Source organism: Pogona vitticeps, chromosome 14 (genome assembly GCF_051106095.1).
Source record: "Pogona vitticeps strain Pit_001003342236 chromosome 14, PviZW2.1, whole genome shotgun sequence".
Taxonomy (NCBI): domain Eukaryota; kingdom Metazoa; phylum Chordata; class Lepidosauria; order Squamata; family Agamidae; genus Pogona; species Pogona vitticeps.
In genome coordinates, this window is record NC_135796.1 from 18,953,145 (window position 1) to 18,974,304 (window position 21,160).

The window sequence follows — 21,160 nt, forward strand, 5'->3', positions numbered from 1 at the left end:
GGGAGGTCTTAGATTATGGGCTGGTTACAAAGGTAAACTGCAGGGTAACAAAGAGGCACAGGGTCTATTCAGATCTGCCTGCAAAATGGCCACGCTTGTTGGAAGCAATTGTTTCCCATCGTCCTGAAATCCCTGGAGCCAAGGTAGCTTTCAGCACCTTGGTTAACTCCTGGAAAGTTCAGAGGGAAATCCAGAGCAGACGGGCCGGCTAGACGACTGGGTTGTTTTTGAGTGGATCTCACCGAATCATACAGCCGGTTTTGCCCCAGTGGGATTTGGGCAGTTCAAACCTGCCCCCACCTCTTGAAGCTGGAGAGAAGGAAGATGATTTACATTTAGGGAGAGCCATGCTCTCGGGCGGCTACTACACCGGTGTGGAGCCTTCTGTCCTAGGCGCTTTCTGCTTCTCGGCCCCCGGCACACATCAAGCAAACATAGTCAGGGCAAAACCTGCATTGACCCCAGAACCCCATTCCCAGCCTCCAACATGCAGGATAGCAAAATACACCCCTGCGGTTAAGCTGAGCCTCTAGCAATCAACGTGAACGGATCTTGCTTCGCAGCAGGGCTGATCCCACTGGGAGAAAACCAAAGAAGGACTCCGAAGCCAATTAGCCCGGCCTCTGACATCCAGAAGTGCTTCTTGGGTTTGCCTGGACAAGGGAGGGCTGTGATCTAAAGCCAGCAAAGGCCAGGGGCGGCTGGGCAGTGGCCGCAAATCTCCTTTCGTGGTTGAGCTTGGGGGCACAGGGGTGGTGGTGGTGCAGAACCAAAGCAAACAATTCTATTTTTTTTTCTCTTGCTGTCTCTCTGCAGAGGAGATCTATAGCTCCTGAGCAACCAGAGACCGGTGCTGAGGAAGTTAGCGGCTCCTGGAAGGAAGGATGGCCGAGTCAGCGACAGGAGCCGTGATCTACAGGCTGAGCATGCGGTCCCCTGACAAAGAGTAAATCAGCAGCAGGGGTGGATCGGCATTCGTGGGCTGTTTTTTGTCCTTCGGCTCTGCTGTTATATGGTAGACTGCTACTGTACACAGAGGCTCCATATGTGTGTCGCGACTCGAGCATCCCCATCATGGCTTATTCCACAGGAGGGATCTGTCGTAATCATCCTTCGGTTGATCACTCTTCTCTTGAATCATCCGTTCTTGCAGATACTGCAAACCACCAAGACTGGCCTAGCTTTGTTGCCCCCCCCCCCCGCTCTCTCTCCATCTCTCTTCAGTTCCATTTTTCCTTATTACAACAATGTCAGCATGAATGACAAAGTCAAGAAGAGGTTTTTATGAAACAGTTTGGAGGATTTTTAAGAAATATCACCTGCTGCCATCTACAGGCAAGCAAAGAGCCTCTCTTGGTATTTGCAACGTTTTCCTGATTAAATAAATAAATAAATAAATAAATAAATAAATAAATAAATCCCATTGCAATAAAGATTCCTCTAGCCTTTGCTTTCCTCAGTTTGGATCTGGACAGGAATTTGACACAGCCGGACGCAGAAACTCAGAAATAAACCCCATTAATTTCTGTGGCACAGACCAAGCATGAATTCTGCTGCCATTGACTTCATGCTTTGTATCCCGGGTGCGAAAGCAAATTTCAGACTCAAAATCTCCCTTATTTTGGATGCCACATAGCTGCTCAGTTTCTGCCTGTGTTTGAAGGGCCTTGGGCTTATTTTATTACAACCATTCCACCCCTCATTGCTTTTATTTTTCCTCGCCAGCCATCATGTATATATGTCACTTTTTTGGGGGGGGGGGGAATGGGCCATTCGTTGTTCTTCCACTTTGCATGGCTCCTTGTGTAATCACCTTCACCGCCTTCCAAGGAAAGATACATTTTAAAAAATCAGGCTTGCAAATTCGCAACACGGCCCTCACTTTTCTAAACGTTGCAGCCTTCATTTTGCACCGCAGCCCCATTTATTTATATATTTTTAAAAATTAAATGCTTCTCTACTGTTTTGTTTTTAAACAATACTGAGCCAAAGCATAGGAGAAAAGTCCTCCTCGCTGCCATTTTCGCCTGAAGCCAAAGGCTAATTTTGGACTCCTAAAAAAACCCAAAGCTTTTCGTTGGGCCTTTTCCTCGCCCGCCCGCCCGTTTCCTAGGCAACCCCGGCCGCCATTTTTTCCCCGGGTCCTCGCTCCCGCCTCCCCTCCTTGGCCGTCTCTCCATTGGCCAGAGCCGGCTTTCCGGATGGACGGGGATTGGGGCCAATCGCCGCCGTCCACGAAGCCACAGCGCCCCGTCCCTTCCTTGTTCTCTCGTTCCCTCCCTCTCGGAGGGAGCAGAGGAAGAAGGCGGGGCCGGGTGGGCGAAAACGAGACGGACGTGACAAGGTAGCCAACGGGAGCAGAGGAGATGGTAAGGGAAGGCGGGGAAGAGGGAGATGGACGTGACGGGAGGCCAATAGAGAATAGGAAAGAGAAGGAAGGGCTTCCTGAGGGGGCGGAGCCGAGAAGTCAGCGAGGAGAGACGGGCAAGCGGAGGGTAAGGAAGTGGGGGGCCGGCTGGGGGGGGAGAAAAGGGGGTGTCAAAAGGGGGAGGGGGCTGGGGTGTCAAGGGGGCAAAGGTCTGGAGGGGGTGGGGGGGAAATCAAGGGGGGAGGAGATGGGGAGGGGAGAGTGGGGGGGTTTAAAACTAGGATGGGAGGGAAGGGGGCTCCCCAAGTTTGGGGGGGTCTTAGTTGGGGGGTGGGGGGGAGGGCTTTGTGGGGCAGGGGAGAAGATGGAGGGGTCCAAAGGAGGGAGAAGGGCCCCCATTCATTTGTGTGTGTGTGGGGGAAGAATTATTGGGAGAGGGGGGCCACAGCCTTTGGGAAGGGGTGTGTGTGACTACAAATCCCATCAGGTCCTAGCCAGCCTGCTGGGTGAAGTCCCCTCCTCCCCCAAGAACTTCTTCCAAGCTGTCTTATCCTTCCAAGGGAGGATAATGGGCACTGTAGTCCTCCCCAGAAAAGGGAACTTCCCTGAGCTGTCAAAAGGCTTCGCCAGTGGATATGTCAGTTTTTTTTTGGGGGGGGGGGAAAGGTTAAAAAATGAAGTTTCTAAGCTCTCCGGGGGGGGGGAGTTTAATCTGGGGGATTTTCCCACCCGATCGCCTCTGGTGAGTCAAGGGTTGCCTCCAGGGGAGCAGGCTTGGGAGTTCTGTAGGAGCGCAAATCAGTAGATAAATCCGTAACTTCTTTGCCCCGCTGAATTCAGAGAAGGCCTGTCAGAGGAAGTGACAAGACGGCAACACCGCAGGCAGCAAAACCAAGTGGTAAAGTCTCCCCTGTTGGATTACAGCCAGCCCCATTAGTCTGGCTCAGTCTAAGAAACCTTCCTCCATAAGAAGAAGAGTCTTAGGACTGCAGAGCCGGAAGGGAGCCTATGGATCATCCAGTTTAGCCCCTGTCGAGGAGACCCCGGGGGGGGGGTAGAGAGGGATCGAGGCCCCAGCCTCAAGCTCCACAGCCAGAGACCTCCACCACAGTCCTAAGGAGAGCGCGCCTGGTGCTGACCCATATTCCACGTTTTTTTTCTCTCTCTCTTTCTAGGCAAGAAGCAGCAATGAGCCGCCTGCCGTTCCCTGGGCCCCAATGAACCTCGTCTCGATGGCTGCCGTGGCCGCCGCGGTGGAGCCGGAGCTGAAATGGATTTCGCTCTGGCTCCGTGTCCGCTGGGCCGCGGCGCTCGTGGTGGTGCTGGCCGCCCTGGTCGTGTTGCTGCTCCCGCTGGCGGCGGTGGAAGAGCAGTGCCGCGCCGTGTTCAAGGGCTGGTCGCTGCTGAAGAGCAAGCTAGGATTGGGCTACGTGGGCGTCAGCCACTCCCCGGGGCAGACGACCGGCCTCAGCGTCACGTCCGGGGGATTGGAGCTCCTGGTGTTGAAGCCGAAAGTCTCGGCAGGTAAGGATGGAGTCCTTGAGGTCTGGAAACGGCATCCTTGGATAGAAACAAATTGCATGTGCAGTTGTTTTAAAAATCAGCTGTGACAATGGCGACTTATTGTGCTTTTTTTTGCATTTGAGTATCCTTTAAAAAAAAATAATTTCCAGCTTTTAAATCTCCTCTCATCCCTTTCCTACGGGTGGGCTGGTGTTGTCGTGGCTCTGATTTGAACAGAATCGCTCTAAACAGTCCAGTTGTGCCACGTCTAGTGTGGCCGGCCTCCCAGTTCTTCAGCTGAAAAGGTCTCGTCCTTCCAGCGCTGCCTGGAGGGGTCAGCGGTAACCGCCTGTACTTTTTAGTTTGGACAACCTGACCAAAATGTTCCGACTTTTCACCTTGAATGTGTTTCATGGCTTCTTACTCCTGACTCCAGCCTTTGATGCTCTTTGCCCGAGAGTGGAAAAGATCCTCATTATCTTAGAGAGAGGGAGGTTGGAAAGGCGTAGCGGAGCTGAAGATGTTCCATGTGCCCTCGCTTTTGTATCTGTGACTCCTTTCCCATGCATCCACTATTTAAATATTTCCTGGGAATGAAGGGAGAGGAGGAGGTCTAAGCTTTTCTGTGCAGCACCGAGGGTTTCTGTTCTCTGTGCCAAAGTCTTCTCAGAGAGGCTTCGCTTGAGACAAGCGGTCCTCAACCTCTGGGCCCCCAGACGTTTTGAACTTCATCTTCCCAGAGACCCTGATCTGTGTGGCCAAACGTTATGGGTTCTATGGTTTGAATTTCAAAATGTCTGGAGCTCTCCCGGTTGAGCCACTGTGGCAGGACCAGCCTTTTTTTTTCCTTGCCACACTAAACGTCACGTGCAATTTTTCTTCCCCCTCAGAGATCAGGCTGGAAGCCAAGGCGGCCCTCAACCAAGCCCTGGAGATGAAAAGGCAAGGCAAGCGTGAGAAAGCCCACAAGCTCTTCTCGCACGCCCTCAAGATGGACCCCGATTACGTCGACGCCTTGACGGAGTTTGGCCTCTTCTCCGAGGAAGAGAAAGACATCATCCAGGCCGACTACCTCTACTCCAAAGCCCTCACCCTCTCTCCGCGCAACGAGAAGGCTCTGGTCAGTCGCGACCGGACGCTGCCCTTGGTGGAAGAAATTGACCAGAGGTTCTTCAGCCTCATCGACAAGAAGGTCCAGAAGGTCATGTCCATCCCCAAAGGCAACTCGGCCCTCCGGAGGGTCATGGAGGAGTCCTACTACCACCACATTTACCACACGGTGGCCATTGAGGGGAACACGTTGACCTTGTCCGAGATACGGCACATCATCGAGACGCGCTACGCCGTCCCCGGGAAGAGCTTGGTGGAGCAGAACGAGGTCATCGGCATGCACGCCGCCATGAAGTACGTCAACGCCACCCTGGTCTCCCGGATCGGCTCCGTCACCCTCGGCGACATCTTGGAGATCCACCGAAGAGTGCTGGGCTACGTGGACCCCGTAGAGGCCGGGAGGTTTAGGACTACCCAGGTGTTTGTGGGCCACCACCTCCCGCCCCACCCTCGCGACGTGGAAAAGCAGATGGTGGAGTTTGTCCACTGGATGAACTCCGAAGACGCCATGGGCCTCCACCCGGTGGAATTTGCTGCCTTGGCCCACTACAAGTTGGTTTACATCCACCCCTTCGTGGACGGCAACGGGAGGACTTCCCGGCTCCTGATGAACCTCATCCTGATGCAGGCGGGCTACCCGCCCATCACCATCCGCAAGGAACAGCGGGCCGAGTACTACCACGTCCTGGAGGTGGCCAACGAGGGGGACGTCCGGCCGTTCATCCGCTTCATCGCCAAATGCACCGAGAGCACCCTGGACATGCTGCTCATCGCCACCACCGAGTACTCCGTGGGCCTGCCCGAAGCCCACGGCAGCACCGCCACGGACTGCAAGCAGACCATTTCGGTCAAAACCCGAACTTGAGGGGCTTCGTGGCACGGGAGGGGATCTGTCGGGGGTCCACCTTTCCAACCCCTCTCCAGGGAACGAGAACTAATACGGCACTTTCTTTTTCAGAATTTCATTTATTTAAGTAAGTTTTTAAGTTAATTTTTTTTTGTCCGCAGCCATATCTCCATGTATTTATTTTTCCTGTCATGTCAGGCCAAAATTATTTATGGTTAACGTTGGGAGTGTTGATGGTGGTCAGTGGAATGAATGGGTGGCAATGTTCCTTTATTAGCCAGACAACTTCTGGGATGGTCTTCCCTGCCAAGGTTCTTCACAGGGCGAGAAAGACTTACTAGGCTATCCCGCAAACCAGCCCCGGTGTTTCTTATCCAGTGAGATTCCTTCCTCCGTTGATTCCAACTTGACAGGCAGTGCGGGCCGGTTCTCAGCCTTCTTAGGGTAGGGAGGAAATCTTATCTAAATCCACACCCCTTCATCATTTTAAAGAGTCCCTGTTTGTCTATGGCCGCGATGCTCCAATCCTTAAAACCAAGCCTTTCTGAATTCTGCTTCTGTCCAAGGGCCATTTTTTTGCCTTTGTATCGCACGCACACTCCCCTATCACCACCAGTATCACAACTCCTATGAAACTTTAGGTAAGAACTGGACGGTCACCCCAACTTATTCTGCCACCCCGAGGGGATTTGTGGCTGCATTCTGAAAAACACAACTGAACGATGCAGCGAGGAAAATAGGCTTAATTCCCCAAACTGGTCCCAGCCAGAGGAGACATGCTGAATCGGTTACCAGATGTTAAGCTGTTGCTTCACATAAAACCCCACTGATTCAGAGGCCCCGTTTTGGTTGGGACTTGCATCTGGATTGAGGCCCAGATGGTTGAAAATACGTGGCAGGAGCTGTCGTTCAGAAGTCAAGACTTGCCTTAACCTGTCCTAAAAGTGACAGCCTGGCCTCTTTCATCCCCTCTCTTTTATTTCTAAAGTTACATAAATATTGCAGATGCTGAAAATCCTTTTTTTTATATATAGCACTTTACTCAGATGCGCTTGGCAAGGAAAGATGTTATCAGATCTTGGAGGGTGAAAAAAGAAAGTGTTTTGTACCCCTTAGAAATGTTGGCAGGTCAAGCCCTTAATCCTACAGTATTTTGGATCAGGTGAACAGAGAAAGGGTGACTCCAGAAGGCAGAAATGTTGTGCCAGCTAGCAATGCCTCCCCCCCCCCCCAATCAACCACCCCCGTTTTATGATCCTCCATCCCCTGGCTCACCATGCCTTAGTCTTCCCTCTGAAAAGAAAAGAGGATTGCAAAAGACCAAACAGTGTATTAGAAAAGTGTGGTCAAATCGAGGAAAGAGGAATTGAGAGGGAAGGCGCCGGGTACCACCGTTTTCCAGTCCAGAGGAGAAGATGCTGAGAGGCGCAGCCTTCTGAGAATACAGCCGCCTTCCCAGAACTGTTCCTCACCGGGTGGGTGGGGACTACAGTGTCCATAACTCTTGCCAAACATCCCCGAGGGGATATGGCCTTTGTCGTTCAACACATGGGGTCAGCAGGGGCTCGGGGGGGGGGGGCTGAGCTCTTCTGCATAACTGCAGAAGGTAAGAGGGAACGCTATCCCAACAGGCTACACGATACAGAGGCCTGGATGCTGGTGCGGGCCCTAGTGGGACTTCCTCGTGAGTAAGAACAGAACACAATACTTCAGCTAGCCAAGGAGTTAAATTGGCTGAAGCTGGGCTGAGTCCCAACCTGTCTCGATCATCCACGGTGTCCCTTCCAGATCTGTAGTTCTAAGGTTTGTTGGTTCTATCAGCCTCCCCTCCCCTCGGCCCGACTCTTGTGGCAACACAGCGGCTGTGCCCCTGGGCTGGCGCTGGGCTCTTCTGCCAGCGGATCGTAGCCCAGGTACCTTTTGTGCTGGCAGAGTTCCTCACTCAAGGGGCTTTGTGCTGCCACGAGAGGCTTCTGCCAGTTCTAAAGCCATGAGGACGGACGCAGGCCACGTTTAAAGAACCGAAACACGGTGGGTGGGTGTGCTGCTTAGCAGGACCACCGCCAAGTGGCAACCGGCGAGGGTAAAAGCAAGCGACGGTCAAAGCTGAAATGGCTTGTTCTGTCTAGAGCGGAAAGGGATTGAGTGAGGTCTGCATTTGGGCTCCTACGGAGAAGGAAAAGGAGTGGCAGGATAATGGAAGGTGGTTTTTCAAATGTGACCTCTTTTCATTGATAAAATCAGTTTAAGATGTCAAAGGTGTGATTTTTCTTTCTTTTTTTTTTTACATCAGTAGCCTGAGAGAAATATTGGGGGTAACGAGGGTTCCTAAAATGCAGCCTTCAGGAGTAAGCAAGCGAGAGAGTCTGTTTGTTGATCTCTGAATGAGTCTTGAGCCAGGCAAGTTTAGTTTCCTTCTTGCTCGTCCTCCTGAAAGTTGAACAAGGTACTTTGGTTTCTGCAAGAAGGCCACTGTGGCAACTGTTTTAAAGTAGTCATTCCCAACCTCTGGTCTTTTGGGAATTTGGGACTTCAGCTGCCAGAAGCCTCAACCGTTTTGGGGCTGCCGGTCAAGAGTTCTGGGAAGTAAAAATCTGCAATGTTTGAAAGCCTTAAGAGGGAGACCCTGCTTGATTTAAATATGGACAACTTAAAAGGCCTTCACAACATTCGTATCGCCACAACGAAGTGCAAATCCAAGTTTTGCCCCTGCTCCCAAGAGGATTACACACACACACACACTCACGAGGGCATCTATGCAGTTTGAGAACTGAACTTTAATGAAGAGCCGAAGCCCACATTTCACACGGTGTACAAAACCTCTCAAATGAAACTCTGGACGAGCAAAAACGATCGCCGAAAAGCATCAAGATAGCAAACAAATGGCAGATGTTAAGAAAACAACAATAAAACAGAAACGCCCCATATGGTCCGCAGAACGGATGATGCCTCTTAAGCTTTAAGGGGAGGAAATCCCTCCCTTATCTTTGCCTCAGAAGGAAAACTCAAAAATTATAGTCTGGCAGGTCATTTACAAAGACACAAAGGAAGATGATTAAAAAAAAAAAGAACAAGCACACAAACCCACTTGAGTCATATACTGTGGATCGATTCCGTATAAATGCTAACCCTTCCACCCCAGTAATAAAAGAGGCCATTACGGTGAAGCGGCAAGCGTCTGCCGTAAATTTAGAATCACTTGAAAGAGGGCGACAAGAGGTCTCTGTGTGTGTGTGTGTGTGTGGTTTGTGTCTAAATAGTGCACTGTGTGTGTGTGTGTGTGAGAGAGAGAGAGAGAGACCCTGCCCACGGCGTCCAAGCTCTGGGCCTTCAGTGGGATATGTACAAAATGAGCATGATCAGCTTTCACATTAGATTTTATCCTGCTTTGAGGCGTCAACCAACCACCCAACAAAAAGAAGGAAAAAAGGTGCGCTCTCCTAAAGCAGGGTTGTATCCTGGCCTCGAACGTGAGTTCCCTACCACCTTACCCCTCAATATGAGGGAGCGTTTAAAGCCATTTTAACCACACACACCCCAAACGCAACGCCTTGCGCCCTCTGATTCTTGGGGAGGGGGGGAGGGAGCAAACTTGGGTTTCGGCAGCCCCTTGCCCCGCCCAGATCGGGAGGTGTGAACGTCCAGGTACGGAGCGACGGGTGGCCGGGGTGGGGTGGCTTGCGAGCACGCAGGGAGCAAGGCGGTGGCTTCGAAAAGGGCCCCCGCCACTCTTCCCTGCCCCCAACCCTTCCCAGGCTTCCTGGTCTTTCTTGACGCTGGGGGGGGGGCTGTCTCACTTGTTCAGCAGCATCCTGGCAAAGTCTGCATTGGAGAGTTGCTTGGGCTCCTCGGAAGAAGAGGAAGGGGTGGCGGGCGGGTTGGGGGTCGTCCCGTTCTCCACCTTGGCCGCCGGGTTGCTCTGGCGCTGCAACGCCCGTGGGATCATCGCGAGCTGGGTCCTCCCCTTGCCCCGGCTTTTGGGAAGAAGAGAGGACAAGTGTTAGGGTCCCTGTTTTTCTGGGCCCTCGGAAAAGGCCGCTCCCTGCATGAGGCCATGTTTTCTATCATCATCTTTATTTGCAACCTTCGCATCCAACCTTTCCTCTGATCTGTTCAAGGATGCATATCCTGTATTGCAAGAAGACCTTGCTTTATTCTGTTCTCCTTTGGGGGAACCGAAGCCGCGCTCCTGAGGAAGTGACCCTGGTACAGAGATGCTCTCCCCGCACTTTTTAAAGTGGGCCGCTTTTAAGTTCCTTCCCATTTGTTGTTTCTATGCAATAACCTGTGTTTTAGAGCGGCAACAGGCGGAGGCACAGCCTTCCTGCCTTCCAGACTCATTGCCTCTGTGGAAAAATCCCAACATGTGAAAACTTGTGTTTTCAGTTGCCTCTGTTTGTTCTTAATGTTTAACTTAACTGTCTTCAGACCGGGTGCTGGAAGAAAGGCAGGATTTAAAATTCTTCCATTCGTCCCTCAATGAATCCCAGTGAAAGCTAGCACACCCTCGCGTTTAAATTTCAGCAAGGAGGCATGAAAAGGGACAGACACCCCCACCCCCGCACCGCACTGCCCAAAACAGAAGGCCACGATGCTGAGGCTGTGGAGGACACCCCCCAATTTGCACCCCACCCCACCCTGCTGACCTTCAAACAGCCGATGCTCACACAGAGAGACACCATGCAGAATACTCACGCGCCATAGACCTGCCGGGGAAGTGGGGTCTGGAAGTTCCTCCCTGCAGCCTCTAACTTCTCGGGGAGTTTACGGGCCGGCGGGTTGCTGATGGCCACCTTGATGGTGTGGGTGTCGATGGTCAGGCCGTCCATTTTCAACACCGCCTGCGAGGCCTGGGCTTCGTTCTCAAACTCGACGTAAGCCAAGCCCTGAGAGCCAAAAGGAGAAAGAGAAAGAGATAGAGAGAGATGCACACCACACTGAATCAGTGGGAACCCTGGTGATTTCTCCCACCTGAGGAGCATCTCAAGCAGGCCAAATAGGAGCTCCTCAATAAACTCTTTTATAGGTGTGCCCCATGAAGCAGCTGACATAAAATGTCCTGAACCAGGGCTGGTGGCCGCATTTTTTTCTTTGCATCTACCACCCGTTTTCCAATAGGGTGACGGCACTTTTGATCTTCTTTTAAAGCATCATCCTCTGATCTCTCCTTTGATTTTACAGGAAGCGAAGAGCAGGCAACCTCAAGAGTGTCTCCAGGTTTCCCGACCGGTCGGCATGCAAATAAAATATGCCCACCCCACCCTCAAACTGTTCGTTGGTGAATGAAATTCAAACTTCATTCACCAAATTTGGATTTAAAAGCCAAGAGAGACCCCTGAAGCTTATGGCCTGAGAAACAACCCATCCTCCACAGGTTCTTCTAGAGCAGTGGTTCCCAACCTTAGGTAACCCCAGGTGTTCTTGGACTACAACTCCCAGAAGGCCTTCACCACCCGCTGTGCTGGCCAGGATTTCTGGGAGTTGCAGTCCAAGAACCACCTGGGGAGCCAAGCTTGGGAACCCCTGCCAATACAGGCAGGAAGCTGCTAGCAAGGGCACCTAGACCTCCACTCATTTCTTAAAATATCTCTACCGTGCCCTTGATCAACAGATCTCAAATGGGGGGGGGGGAGGACTCCCATTCATAACAGGACTTTAAAGAGCACCTAAAACATCCAAGTGTTTTGAAACCACAGAAGACAGTGAGAAATAATAATTTTGACCTGTTTAGCTGTTGAAGCCAACCGAAAGCAGCAGGACCGGAGACGAAGCCCACAACCTGACAACGGCTGGAGGCTTGGAAGGGAATCCAGGTTTTAACTTGGGGCCCCCAAAGAAAGACAGAAAGGCATTTCACCGTCCGGGTGCCCAGCGGAGAAAGCCCTCTTTGGTGGGTCTCCAGACGGGCACAGGGAGAGAGGGCCCCGCTCGCCAGATCCCGTGGACTGCGTGGGTGCCCGTACGCCTGTACCTTGGATTTCCCAGCTCGGTTGGCGACCAGACGGACCTCCCGAACGTTCCCGTGGGCTTTGCACAATTCTTCCAGCGCCTCCTTCGTATAGGAACGCGGCAAACCAGAGACAAAGAGTTTGTGTTTCTCCAGGGCTGTGCTGTACTTGAAGACCTGCGGGGAAGAAGAGACAAGGAAGGAAAAAGCAGCCACAACTAAACACATCCAGTGTGTGTGTGTGATCAGACATACTGTGTGCGACGCTTTTCCCTTAAGGTCACAAACCTTAAGCTGCGTATAATAAAAAAAATTTCTACAACATTCTTCAGAAAATCATAAAAATCAATTCTCAAAAACAGAGGCCACCCAGAATCACGCAACTTTGACCAGCCGCCAGAAACTCAAAAAGAATAAGTCTCCAAGGTAGCGCCACAATCAAGTCATTGCCCACCAGCCAGCCTGCCTTCCATAGAGGGTTTGGAGGTTCGCCCTTGCAAATTCCAGTGCCCACAGGCTTCCTTTGCATTAATCTGTGCATGGCAAACAAGCTACACAGAAGGCTTTAAGGTCGGCAGCAGCTTTTTCTAGACGCTTCGGCTTCTTCCATCTACGGCTCCATTCCTGCTTTTACTCCGTGAAGCTAAAGATGCGGACCCTACCGACTGTCATACAAGCGGATTTCCTTCTGAAACCAGAGAAGGAGAGAGAGAGAGCCCTACCTTAAAATCTGGATTCTTGGCCTTGTCGACACAGGGGGAGACGTACATCAGCCTCCCTTCCACGTTCTTGCGATCCAGGTTCAGGGCTTGGAGAGCTGCCTTCTCGTCCTTGAATTCGACGTAAGCGTAGCCGCGGAAAAGCCCTTTGTTGCTGAAGATGGGACGGACGTCGGCCACCTCTCCGCACTCAGCGAAGAGGGCCTTCAGGGTGGCCTCAGGCTCCGGCATGCTGTAGGGGAGGTTGCTGACGAAGACGGTGACGCTGTCCTTCTCGCTGTCGTGAGCGATCCTGGGCGTCTCTTTCCGCTTCGGAGTGATGGCGGCGGCTGCCACCACTTCTTTCGGTTTCGGATCTGCTCTGGGGGCCCTGTTCCTTCCAAAGAGCCCAGCCTCCGTCTCCATGGCTTCCACCTCCTCCTCTGCTTCCTCCACCTCCTCCTCGTCCTCCTCAGCTGCCGCCGCTGTCGCCACCGTGTCTCCACCGCCACCCCCTCGGCGCTTCTTGCTGGGCTGTTCATCTGGTCCAAGAAACACAACAGGATCCAAAAGGTGCATCACTGCAACCCTCGTAGCGTGAAGGTGAATCAAAAGCGGTGCACTGAAGGAGTAAGCTCTACCCTAGACCCTCCACGGCTTGTTCTACATCAGTACAGTAGGACCCCCTTATGCGCGGGATTAGTATCCACTGATTCACTTATCCACAGTCTGAAAGTATTTAAAATATTAAATCTTTTTTTGTTTTGTTTTGCTCCTTTGGATTTTGTCTGAGAAGCAGGCCCTCCTTTCTTAAGGAGGCTGCCCTTCCTCCTGCACTGATCTCTCTCTCTTCCCACCCGGGCAGCAGCGGCCTTCCGACAGACTCCAAAGCCGGTTTCTTCCCCAACCCAAGGAAGCTGTGGCTCAAGGACCTGCGTGGGATTTGGGAGGCTGAGTTTGTCCTCTGGCAAGTTGTGAAACCGGCGAGATGGCTTTGGGACAGCTGTGCTCTTTCTTGGAGCAGGAGCTTCCCTCACACAGCTGCTGCGGGGATCCAGCAGCCGGGGGGGGGGGGCGGAGAGAGAACCAGGCCCTCCACCTTGAGCCAGCTGGAAGAGCATAATGAAGGGCATAAAAAATCACCAGTAATAACAAAAAGGGGGAATGGACGGAGACCAGAGAAGACCCCAATGGGCCAAGCTCAGCCTTCTCCAAGCTGAGCTATCGTAGGCTAGAAAGCCCAACTCCCCTGAAGATGATGGGAGGTGCTTCTGCCTCTGGGGGGGGGGCGGAGGCCCGAGAGCCCCTCTGGTGGCCAAGAGTGCTGAGGAACCCACCAGCCTCCCCCAGGCAGAAACGGGGGCCTGGCCCTGCTGCTGATCACGGGTTCTGGACAACGGGGAAAGGCGCAGATGGCCTTGCTTTGCCACCCGATGGTTCTGTGCCCCAAAGGGAACAGTGCCCTTGCCAAATGCGCCCCCCCCCAAAAAAATCGACGACACACAGGTCCCAGACACACCTCTGGCGGCTTCTGGCTCAGCCCTACCTCTCTCCTCCTGCCCCCACTCCCCCGGGCCATCGTCCTCGGCTTTGCGCTTGTCCCCAGCCTTGGTCTTCCTGGACTTCTTGGCGGCCTTCTTCTCGGCCCGAGATGGCTTCCGCTGACTCATGACGGCCGCCTCCTTCTCGGCTGCCTGGAAGGCAAAAAGGGGACCCGAGGCTCAGAGAAAAGCCACCCCATTCTAACCCCAACCTCTTTGGGGCAACTGAGGCAAATTCCCAGCAAAAGGGAATCAACCCACTTTCCAACAGCGGAGTTTCCTCAGAGAATGTGCCTTTCTCTCTCTAAGCGTACCAGCCAGCTGGAACCCTAAATCTAAGCTGCACTCTCCACAGCTTTACAAAAAATCAGACAAGAAGAAGAAGAAGAAGAAGAAGAAGAAGAAGAAGAAGAGGAAGAGGAAGAAGAAGAAGAAGAAAAAGAAGAAGAGGAGACCCCTTGTCCTCTTCTGGTCGATTTCTGTCCTTAACCCCAACCTTAATCCTTTGCTCGTTGACTCGAGCCAGCCGGGTCTCTGTTCTCTGCACAGCGGCATCCCAGTCTTCCAAAGTACCTGGAGGGGAGGAAGGGAAAGAGACACTCAGAGTCCCTCTGGCCTTCTGTAAGGCTGAACACGGGCTATCCGGAGAGTCTCAGGGCAAGCGAGCAAGCAAGGACGGCCCCCGGAGGGCGCTCTTAGGACCGAACAGCTCTGGCGCTGGGGAGTCCCCCGTGCATCCCAGCCAAGACAGCCCCCCCTCATGTTCCTTCCCAGCTCCAACGCCCCCCTCGCTCATCTCCGGCAACCCGGGTCTTCACACCCGCCAGCAAAACGGAAGGGGAAGGCGGCAGGTGCCAGGCGGCTCACCTTCGATCCTTTCCAGGGTCAGCAGCACCTCGCAGACGTGCTCAGGGTAGTCGCTCGTGCACTGGACGGCCCGATGCAAAGCCTTGCGACAGTGCTGGGTGTCGCCGTGTGCCCTGCAGCGCCCGGAAAGTGGTGGGCAGGGTGGGGGGGGGAGAGGGAGGGAGAAATAGGTGGTCCCAGTCTGCAGGTCTTTGCAAAGAAGCCACGGAAGCCATGGTGGAGGAGGCCAGAGCCGGTCCACGTGGCTTCCTCCTCCACCCCCCCCCAATTAAGCCTCCAGGGAAGGGCCGGCTGCTGATCCTCTTACCGCTCCAGGTTGTAGTATTCCAGCCACATGTTGGCGTAGGCGGCATTCCCTTTGGTCATGATGCTGTCCCAGAGTTCCCGGGCCTTCTGCATGTTGTGACACAGGCGAGCCTGAGGAGGGCGCCCACCGCCCAGACAGTGTGTTAACAGACCCTTCTGTTAGGGCACAGCCTCTCCCTGCTTCCCGGCCAAACGCGGAGGCTAGGCTAGACGTTGGGCAGTTTGGGGGGGAGGAGGCAGGACGGGGTGCCTCCCCACTTCACCCGTGGAGTGGTCACCCGCACAGGGAGGCGGGGAAAGTCCAGCCGGGCTCCTTCCCCCAGCGGAGCCCGGCCAGTGGGAAATGGGTGCCATAGTTCATACTTCCTATATCTTAATACGAAACACAAAGGGCCCGTGTCTAACTGACACGGTTAAAACAAAATACAGAGGAGGGAAGAGCAGAGTGTTACCTCGATCCTCGCCCAGGTCTGCATGATGGTGCAGGAAGGGTCGCCGCTCTCGCTAAACCCTGAGGGACAGACGCAAAGCAAAGGACCAATAAGCAAAGTCGTTACAGGACAACGAAGGGCGAACGCATCCCTGATCCAAAGTTCACGGCGCAGGGCAAGGACAGAGGACACGGGAAAGGCCCCATGCTGTCAAAGACTTGCCAAGAGCAAAGCTTTGGAGGGGCCCCTCCCAAGATGGGACACGAGTTGCTTGGTGGGGAAGGGGGGGGGTTTCGGCAGGAGCATCAGGCCCTTGCCTGGGGCGACCCCACCAAGGAGAACAGGAAGGGAGCGTTCTGTTCTATTGACTCCTTCCTTCCTTTACACGTATATTTACCATATGTCACCACCAGGATCCAAAGACCTCAGAGCGCTTCAGAGACACAGCGACGTTTCTGTCCCAGAATGCCCCCCCAAGGTGCTTATTTTAAGCAGGCCCCCATCAACCCCCCCCCACCATAAGGCTTACGCTCTTCCACTTCTTGCTTGAGGTAGTCCAACGCCTGGGCAAAAGCCGCCCGAAGTTCCTCCAGCTCTTTACTGGAGTCTGAAACGAAACGCAGGAGGGAGAGAGAAATAAATCATCTAGAAAGAAAATTCCTTTGAATGTCGTCTACTGTCATCGCGACAAAGGGAATCGGAACTGATCCCCGTTTACACTCCCTGTCCGAGAAGTACCTTGCGCAAAATCCACCCTTCTCCGGAGGTAATCCAGGTAGGCCTGCCAGATTTCCACGTAGTCCGTCGCCTGGATGAAGCCGGCCGCCAAAGCCTTTTGGAAGGTTTCTAGCCGGGCGCAAAGGAAAACAAGAAGGCCGCTTGGGTGATCGGCGGAGCAGGACGTGACCCGGAAGACTCCTAACCCTCAGAAGTGGCCTCTGCCCCTTTTCCTCCCGCCGTGGCGATGCGTGTGTATGTGTGCGTTTGTGTACCGGCTATGGAGAGACACAACCTCAGATGGTGCTTATTTGAGTGGAAGTTCTGGCGTGATCACAAAGGAGACCCAGCCGTTCAGACCGTGATGGCCGGTGTGCAGGACACCTCACATCCCACAAAACTTTCCTCGGTCCGCAGCGTCTCCCCCTTACCGGCAATCGTGTGATGCTCCACCCGATGCCTCTCCATGGCCAGGAGGTACTGGTTCCACAGCCTGACCGTCCAGGGGCAATTCCTCACGGCCCGCTCGTGTGCGGAGAGCACCAGCTCTTTCACTTTGAGCTGCCTGTCCTGGGTGGGAAAACGCAGGGCCCGCCTATCACCGCCAGGGCCCTCCAGCAGGGGAGGGAGGCGGCCCACCGTACGGTCGGGTGACCTATTGGTGTGCAATGCCTCGTCCTGACCCACCCACCTCACACAGGGTTCTTAGGGTTATAAGCCGGAGAAGGGGAGACTGTTGTGTGCCATCTCACTGAAACGTGGCATAAAAACATAACAGATAAATAAGGGGCTGGTCGGCATTGTTTATCCACAGGACACCCTCTCTCGGATGCGGAATTCTAGATTTTGAGGGGCTGGAACAATACCCCAGCTAGGCCCAAAATGAGTCACGGGCTGCGGTTAAAAAGGTTCAGATTTTAAAAGATGATAAACTAGACAAGACTCGGCCACAAGCAGGTACCGGCTCGGCTGGCTAGGCCACAAAGCAAGCAGCTCCGGAGGAGGCCTGGAGATGAGAAGCAGGCGATTCAGGGTTGCTTACCAGATATTGAGTGTAACGGGCCCACAGGTCTGGGACAAGGCAGTTCTCTGCCAGGGCACGCTCGTACGTCAGCTGAATGCGAGCCGGGTCGCCGGCCTTCACCTCAAAGTCAAGGTAGGCCTGGTACTCAGCCAGCTTGGGTGCCTCGGCGACCAGCTGGAATTAAAGCAGGGAGGGGGAAAGAACTATTGATTTCAGAGCAACAGAAAATTAATCCTTGTGATCACGTAGACGAGCGCGGATACCAGATAGAGCAGAGGAAGCGGCCAAGATTTTACAACACATCCATAAACGGCACCGGAAAGTGTTTCTATGTCTCCGGTGAAAGGCACCGCATCCGCGTACGAGCGAACCGAGAAAAGACTTACCAGGGCCTCTTCGTAGGGCCGGTATTTCTCCATCAGCTGCAAAGCCTTCCTGTAGTTTTTCACCACTGCTTCTGGGACAGGCTCTTCCGACCACTCTTCGTATTCTGCAAACGTCGTTTCCATATCTTGCCGTTGAGAGAGAAACAAAATTTCAGACACGAGAAGGAACGCCCACTTTATATTGATAGGTGTGCTTAATAAAAAGTTATCATTCACTTTTGGTTTTTCCCCCACCTCCACTGCCCACCTTCATACCTGTTTTTCAAAAAGCCAACATAAATATTTTTAGAAAGATATTCAGCTCGAGAACCAAGGAAAGACCCAAGAGGCCCCATCAGGAACCCAACACAGGCAGGTTGTATTTTCCAAGCAGACAGAGCCTTCAGGCAGTACCAACGAACGCTCCTTGATTCTTACCCCACAGCGGGATCCCCAGCTGGCGCCGGAAGAGAGAGTGAATCTTGTCAAGCTGCGCACTGACCGTCTGCTGTGATTCAGGAGAGGCGACGCTGCCAGCTGCCGGCTGCCGGAAAGAAGGTGGGGAGACATGGGGGCAGGCTGCCTTTAGCCGGAAGAGCCAGAATGCCAGGACTTGGATGAGTTGCTGCTTTGGAGCAACATTCTGCAACTGGCATGACCAGAAGCTGTGGCTCCAGCTTCGGGGGGGGGGGGCATCAGCTACACTGCTTAGCAGCCTGATTATAAGCTAGGGGGTCCACAGACACAACCCCTGACACACACACCCGCATTATGTTCCATCCATCGTGCTATGGTTGAGCTGCCTTCCTCCCGCAATGCAGCCCAGCCCTCCTCTTGGGAACCGACCCACCCAGCTAAAGCACAAGCTCTGGGTCTAAAAAAAACCCCAATCCTGGATGTCTTTTACCTGCACCGTTTCCAAGATGGCGTTTTCAAACTCCCGGAAAGCCTCCCAAATGGCAGCTCCTTTGGTCACGTGAAGGCCCACGGCGGTCAGCGCCCTTTCGAATATGGAGCGGACTTTCTCTATGCCTCCCTCTTGGCCAATTCCCCCGATGGAGTACTGCGCGTACTCCAGCCATATTTCTGGACCTGAAAGGAAGACCCACGGGGTCAGTGACGGCATTCTGAAACGCAAGGCAGGCCGTAAAATTGCAAACTCCTTCCAAAGTAGCAAGTCTTAAAAACACTGAAGCCTCTGCTGGTTATTCCTTGTTTTCCCCCCCCCCCTGTGACTGCTGTATTTAATTTTTATCCTATCTGATCACGAGCTAGCCAAGCAGAATTATTTTATTTCAAGGATACGCTAGCAACCTCCTTATTTTTTTAAAAAAATGAATTTGCCAGAAATTTGCTGTCAGAAACACAAACCGCATCTGATGTGAGCAAATGTAAAAATTAAAATTAGCTTTTATCTGCAAGAGATCATTATATGTGGAGTGGAAAGGAATAGAGAGAACAATCCGGCAAGATGAACAGAAGCCTCTTTTCTTTGAACTATAGCGATTATTTTTATCCTAGAGTGGTCGAATACGATCAGATAGGCAGGACAGAAATAAAATAAATAAAATAAATAATAATAAATAAATCCGTCTTTGCAGAGAATTACTGAAGGGAAACAAAGTGCAGGCGTGGAAGAAGGGGCAGAGGCAAAATTGGAACTCTGCAATTCAGGTGAGGAGCGGCAAAGAATTCAGCACCCTACGGCCCAAAAACATGTTCCTGAGAAAATCGTCAATGTTTTGCGTTTGGAAGACATGGACAGAAAGGATTTCGGCCAACGTTTCTTCCTTGGAACTGAACTTAACGCACACCTAGGACATTTCATTGTACTGGGAAATGAAGTTTTTTAAAAAAATACTTGCAAAGATAGTCTTTCACGGCTCTCTCAAAGAGACTGTAGATCTTCTCCCGATCAGAGTTTTCTGTCGCCATCCGAATCTCATCCTTCAGCCAGTCTAGCCAGATCTCTGCAAAATACGAGCAACGACGTTTGTCCAACGTTATCATCAGAATGATGCTCTGTCTTCTTTTTAGATCACCAAGTTGGACAACTATGAGGTTAGAGAAATAACTACACAGCAAAGGGGGGGGGGAGGACTCCTGGCCTGCCAAATGTTTTGGCTTGCAACTGGCATTCTCTTAATCCCCATGAGTTGGGAAGATGCAGCATCTGGGAGTTCAAGCCCCAAACACTGGGGCAGGCAAAACATCCCATGCCCCACCTCTATACGAGGTGGGGAATTCACAGGCTTCGTGAGCACCCCAAGGCTAATTCAAACCTACAGTTTTAAAGTAAGAGCAAACACATCCATTTCAGGGGGCGGGGGGAAAACACCTGATTTTAAAAGATGAATTTTGGGAACAGCCAACCTTCTGTGAGGGGGAAAAGTTCGCTCATCTTCTGACGGGCTTTCCGGAGCTTGACGAGTTCTCCTTCCTGCTGCAACAGTTTGATCAGGTCCAGATGACAGTTGTAATCATAGGCGTTGATGGACAGCTTAAAAACAAAGGCGACACCGTGTTGTATTCCTAACCTTTCACAAGAAGCACAAAAGGCCTTCATTCATACAGTCAGGCCAAATCAAGACGATTCTCTCGGGATCCTTGCGCTATTCACTTAACCCGTTACGTCCGCCTCCCCACCGCCCAATTAGCAACGTCCTTCTGTGAATGTCCTCCTCAAGACACCCGGGCGCAGCGGCTGAACGGCAGTCGAGGCTCTGCTCACGGCCTGAGTTCGATTTCAACGGGCGCAGGTCACCTGCTCAAGGTTGACTCAGCCCTCCTTCCTGCCAAGGAGGGTAAAATGAGGAGTGTGTGCGTGCGTGTCTAGCCTGCATCCTTAAAGGGTAAAGAGTGTTTGAAGCGCTACGGAGCGGCCCAGAAGCCGCCCAACTAAGCCGCTCTTCGCCCACGACCGCCTCATTATTGGCTGCAAAAGGATTTCCTCCCCCCCCCACATCCACACAGAAAAGGAGCGCCCCTGGAAGGTCCGGCCAGAGACTCAGGCAGAGACGCAACGGGAGCGAGGGCGCACTCCTTTCCCGGGGGGCGTGGCCTCCCTCCCTCCCCGAAAGCCCCGCCCACCCCGTCCCGAGCCCCGCCCACCCCCCTCACCTGCTCCTCCAGGCGCTGGATCTCGGCCTCGTTCTCCTTCTCCTCGTCCTCCCCGGAGGACTCCTCGGACTCCAGCTCGGCCGCGCCGCCGCCGCCTCCCCCGCCATCTTCCCCGTCGTCGTCGTCGTCGTCGTCGCCATCCGAAGCCCCGGCTTCCCACAGCGCTTCGTCGTCCGCCGCCGCCGCCATCTTGCCCGGACGTCGCGCTCTCGCTCCCCTCAGGGGAAGGACCCCCCCTTCCGCTCGCCCGCCTGCCGCGCTTCCCCCCCCCCCGACGGGCTGGCCTCCTCACTGCCTGAATGAATATCCACGCTCC

At 53.2% G+C, this 21,160-nt stretch overlaps 2 protein-coding genes across 3 annotated transcripts; one reads left to right on the forward strand and one right to left on the reverse strand.

The window, feature by feature from the left end:
- The first annotated feature begins 2,202 nt into the window (after positions 1-2,202).
- FICD (FIC domain protein adenylyltransferase) lies at positions 2,203-8,086 on the forward strand. Of its 2 annotated transcripts, none has more exons than XM_072983589.2 (3): positions 2,203-2,495; positions 3,544-3,892; positions 4,762-8,086. In XM_072983589.2, exons 1-3 carry the CDS (start codon positions 2,367-2,369, stop codon positions 5,844-5,846), a joined length of 1,563 nt encoding a protein of 520 aa, XP_072839690.2. In that variant the 5' UTR covers positions 2,203-2,366; the 3' UTR covers positions 5,847-8,086. The 2 variants fall into 2 exon arrangements, with proteins under 2 accessions (XP_072839690.2, XP_020657518.3); XM_020801859.3 differs by lacking the exon at positions 2,203-2,495 and adding an exon at positions 3,029-3,266.
- A 499-nt stretch (positions 8,087-8,585) lies between these two features.
- SART3 (spliceosome associated factor 3, U4/U6 recycling protein) lies at positions 8,586-21,077 on the reverse strand. Its single transcript, XM_072983588.2, has 19 exons — positions 20,845-21,077; positions 20,098-20,224; positions 19,590-19,694; positions 18,632-18,816; positions 18,163-18,268; positions 17,746-17,870; positions 17,378-17,533; positions 16,767-16,905; positions 16,357-16,464; positions 16,148-16,225; positions 15,640-15,698; positions 15,189-15,298; positions 14,882-14,994; positions 14,511-14,587; positions 14,020-14,167; positions 12,498-13,015; positions 11,800-11,952; positions 10,524-10,714; positions 8,586-9,802 (listed from the first exon to the last, which is right to left on the reverse strand). Exons 1-19 carry the CDS (start codon positions 21,031-21,033, stop codon positions 9,622-9,624), a joined length of 2,868 nt encoding a protein of 955 aa, XP_072839689.2. The 5' UTR covers positions 21,034-21,077; the 3' UTR covers positions 8,586-9,621.
- Between the last annotated feature and the right edge of the window lie 83 nt (positions 21,078-21,160).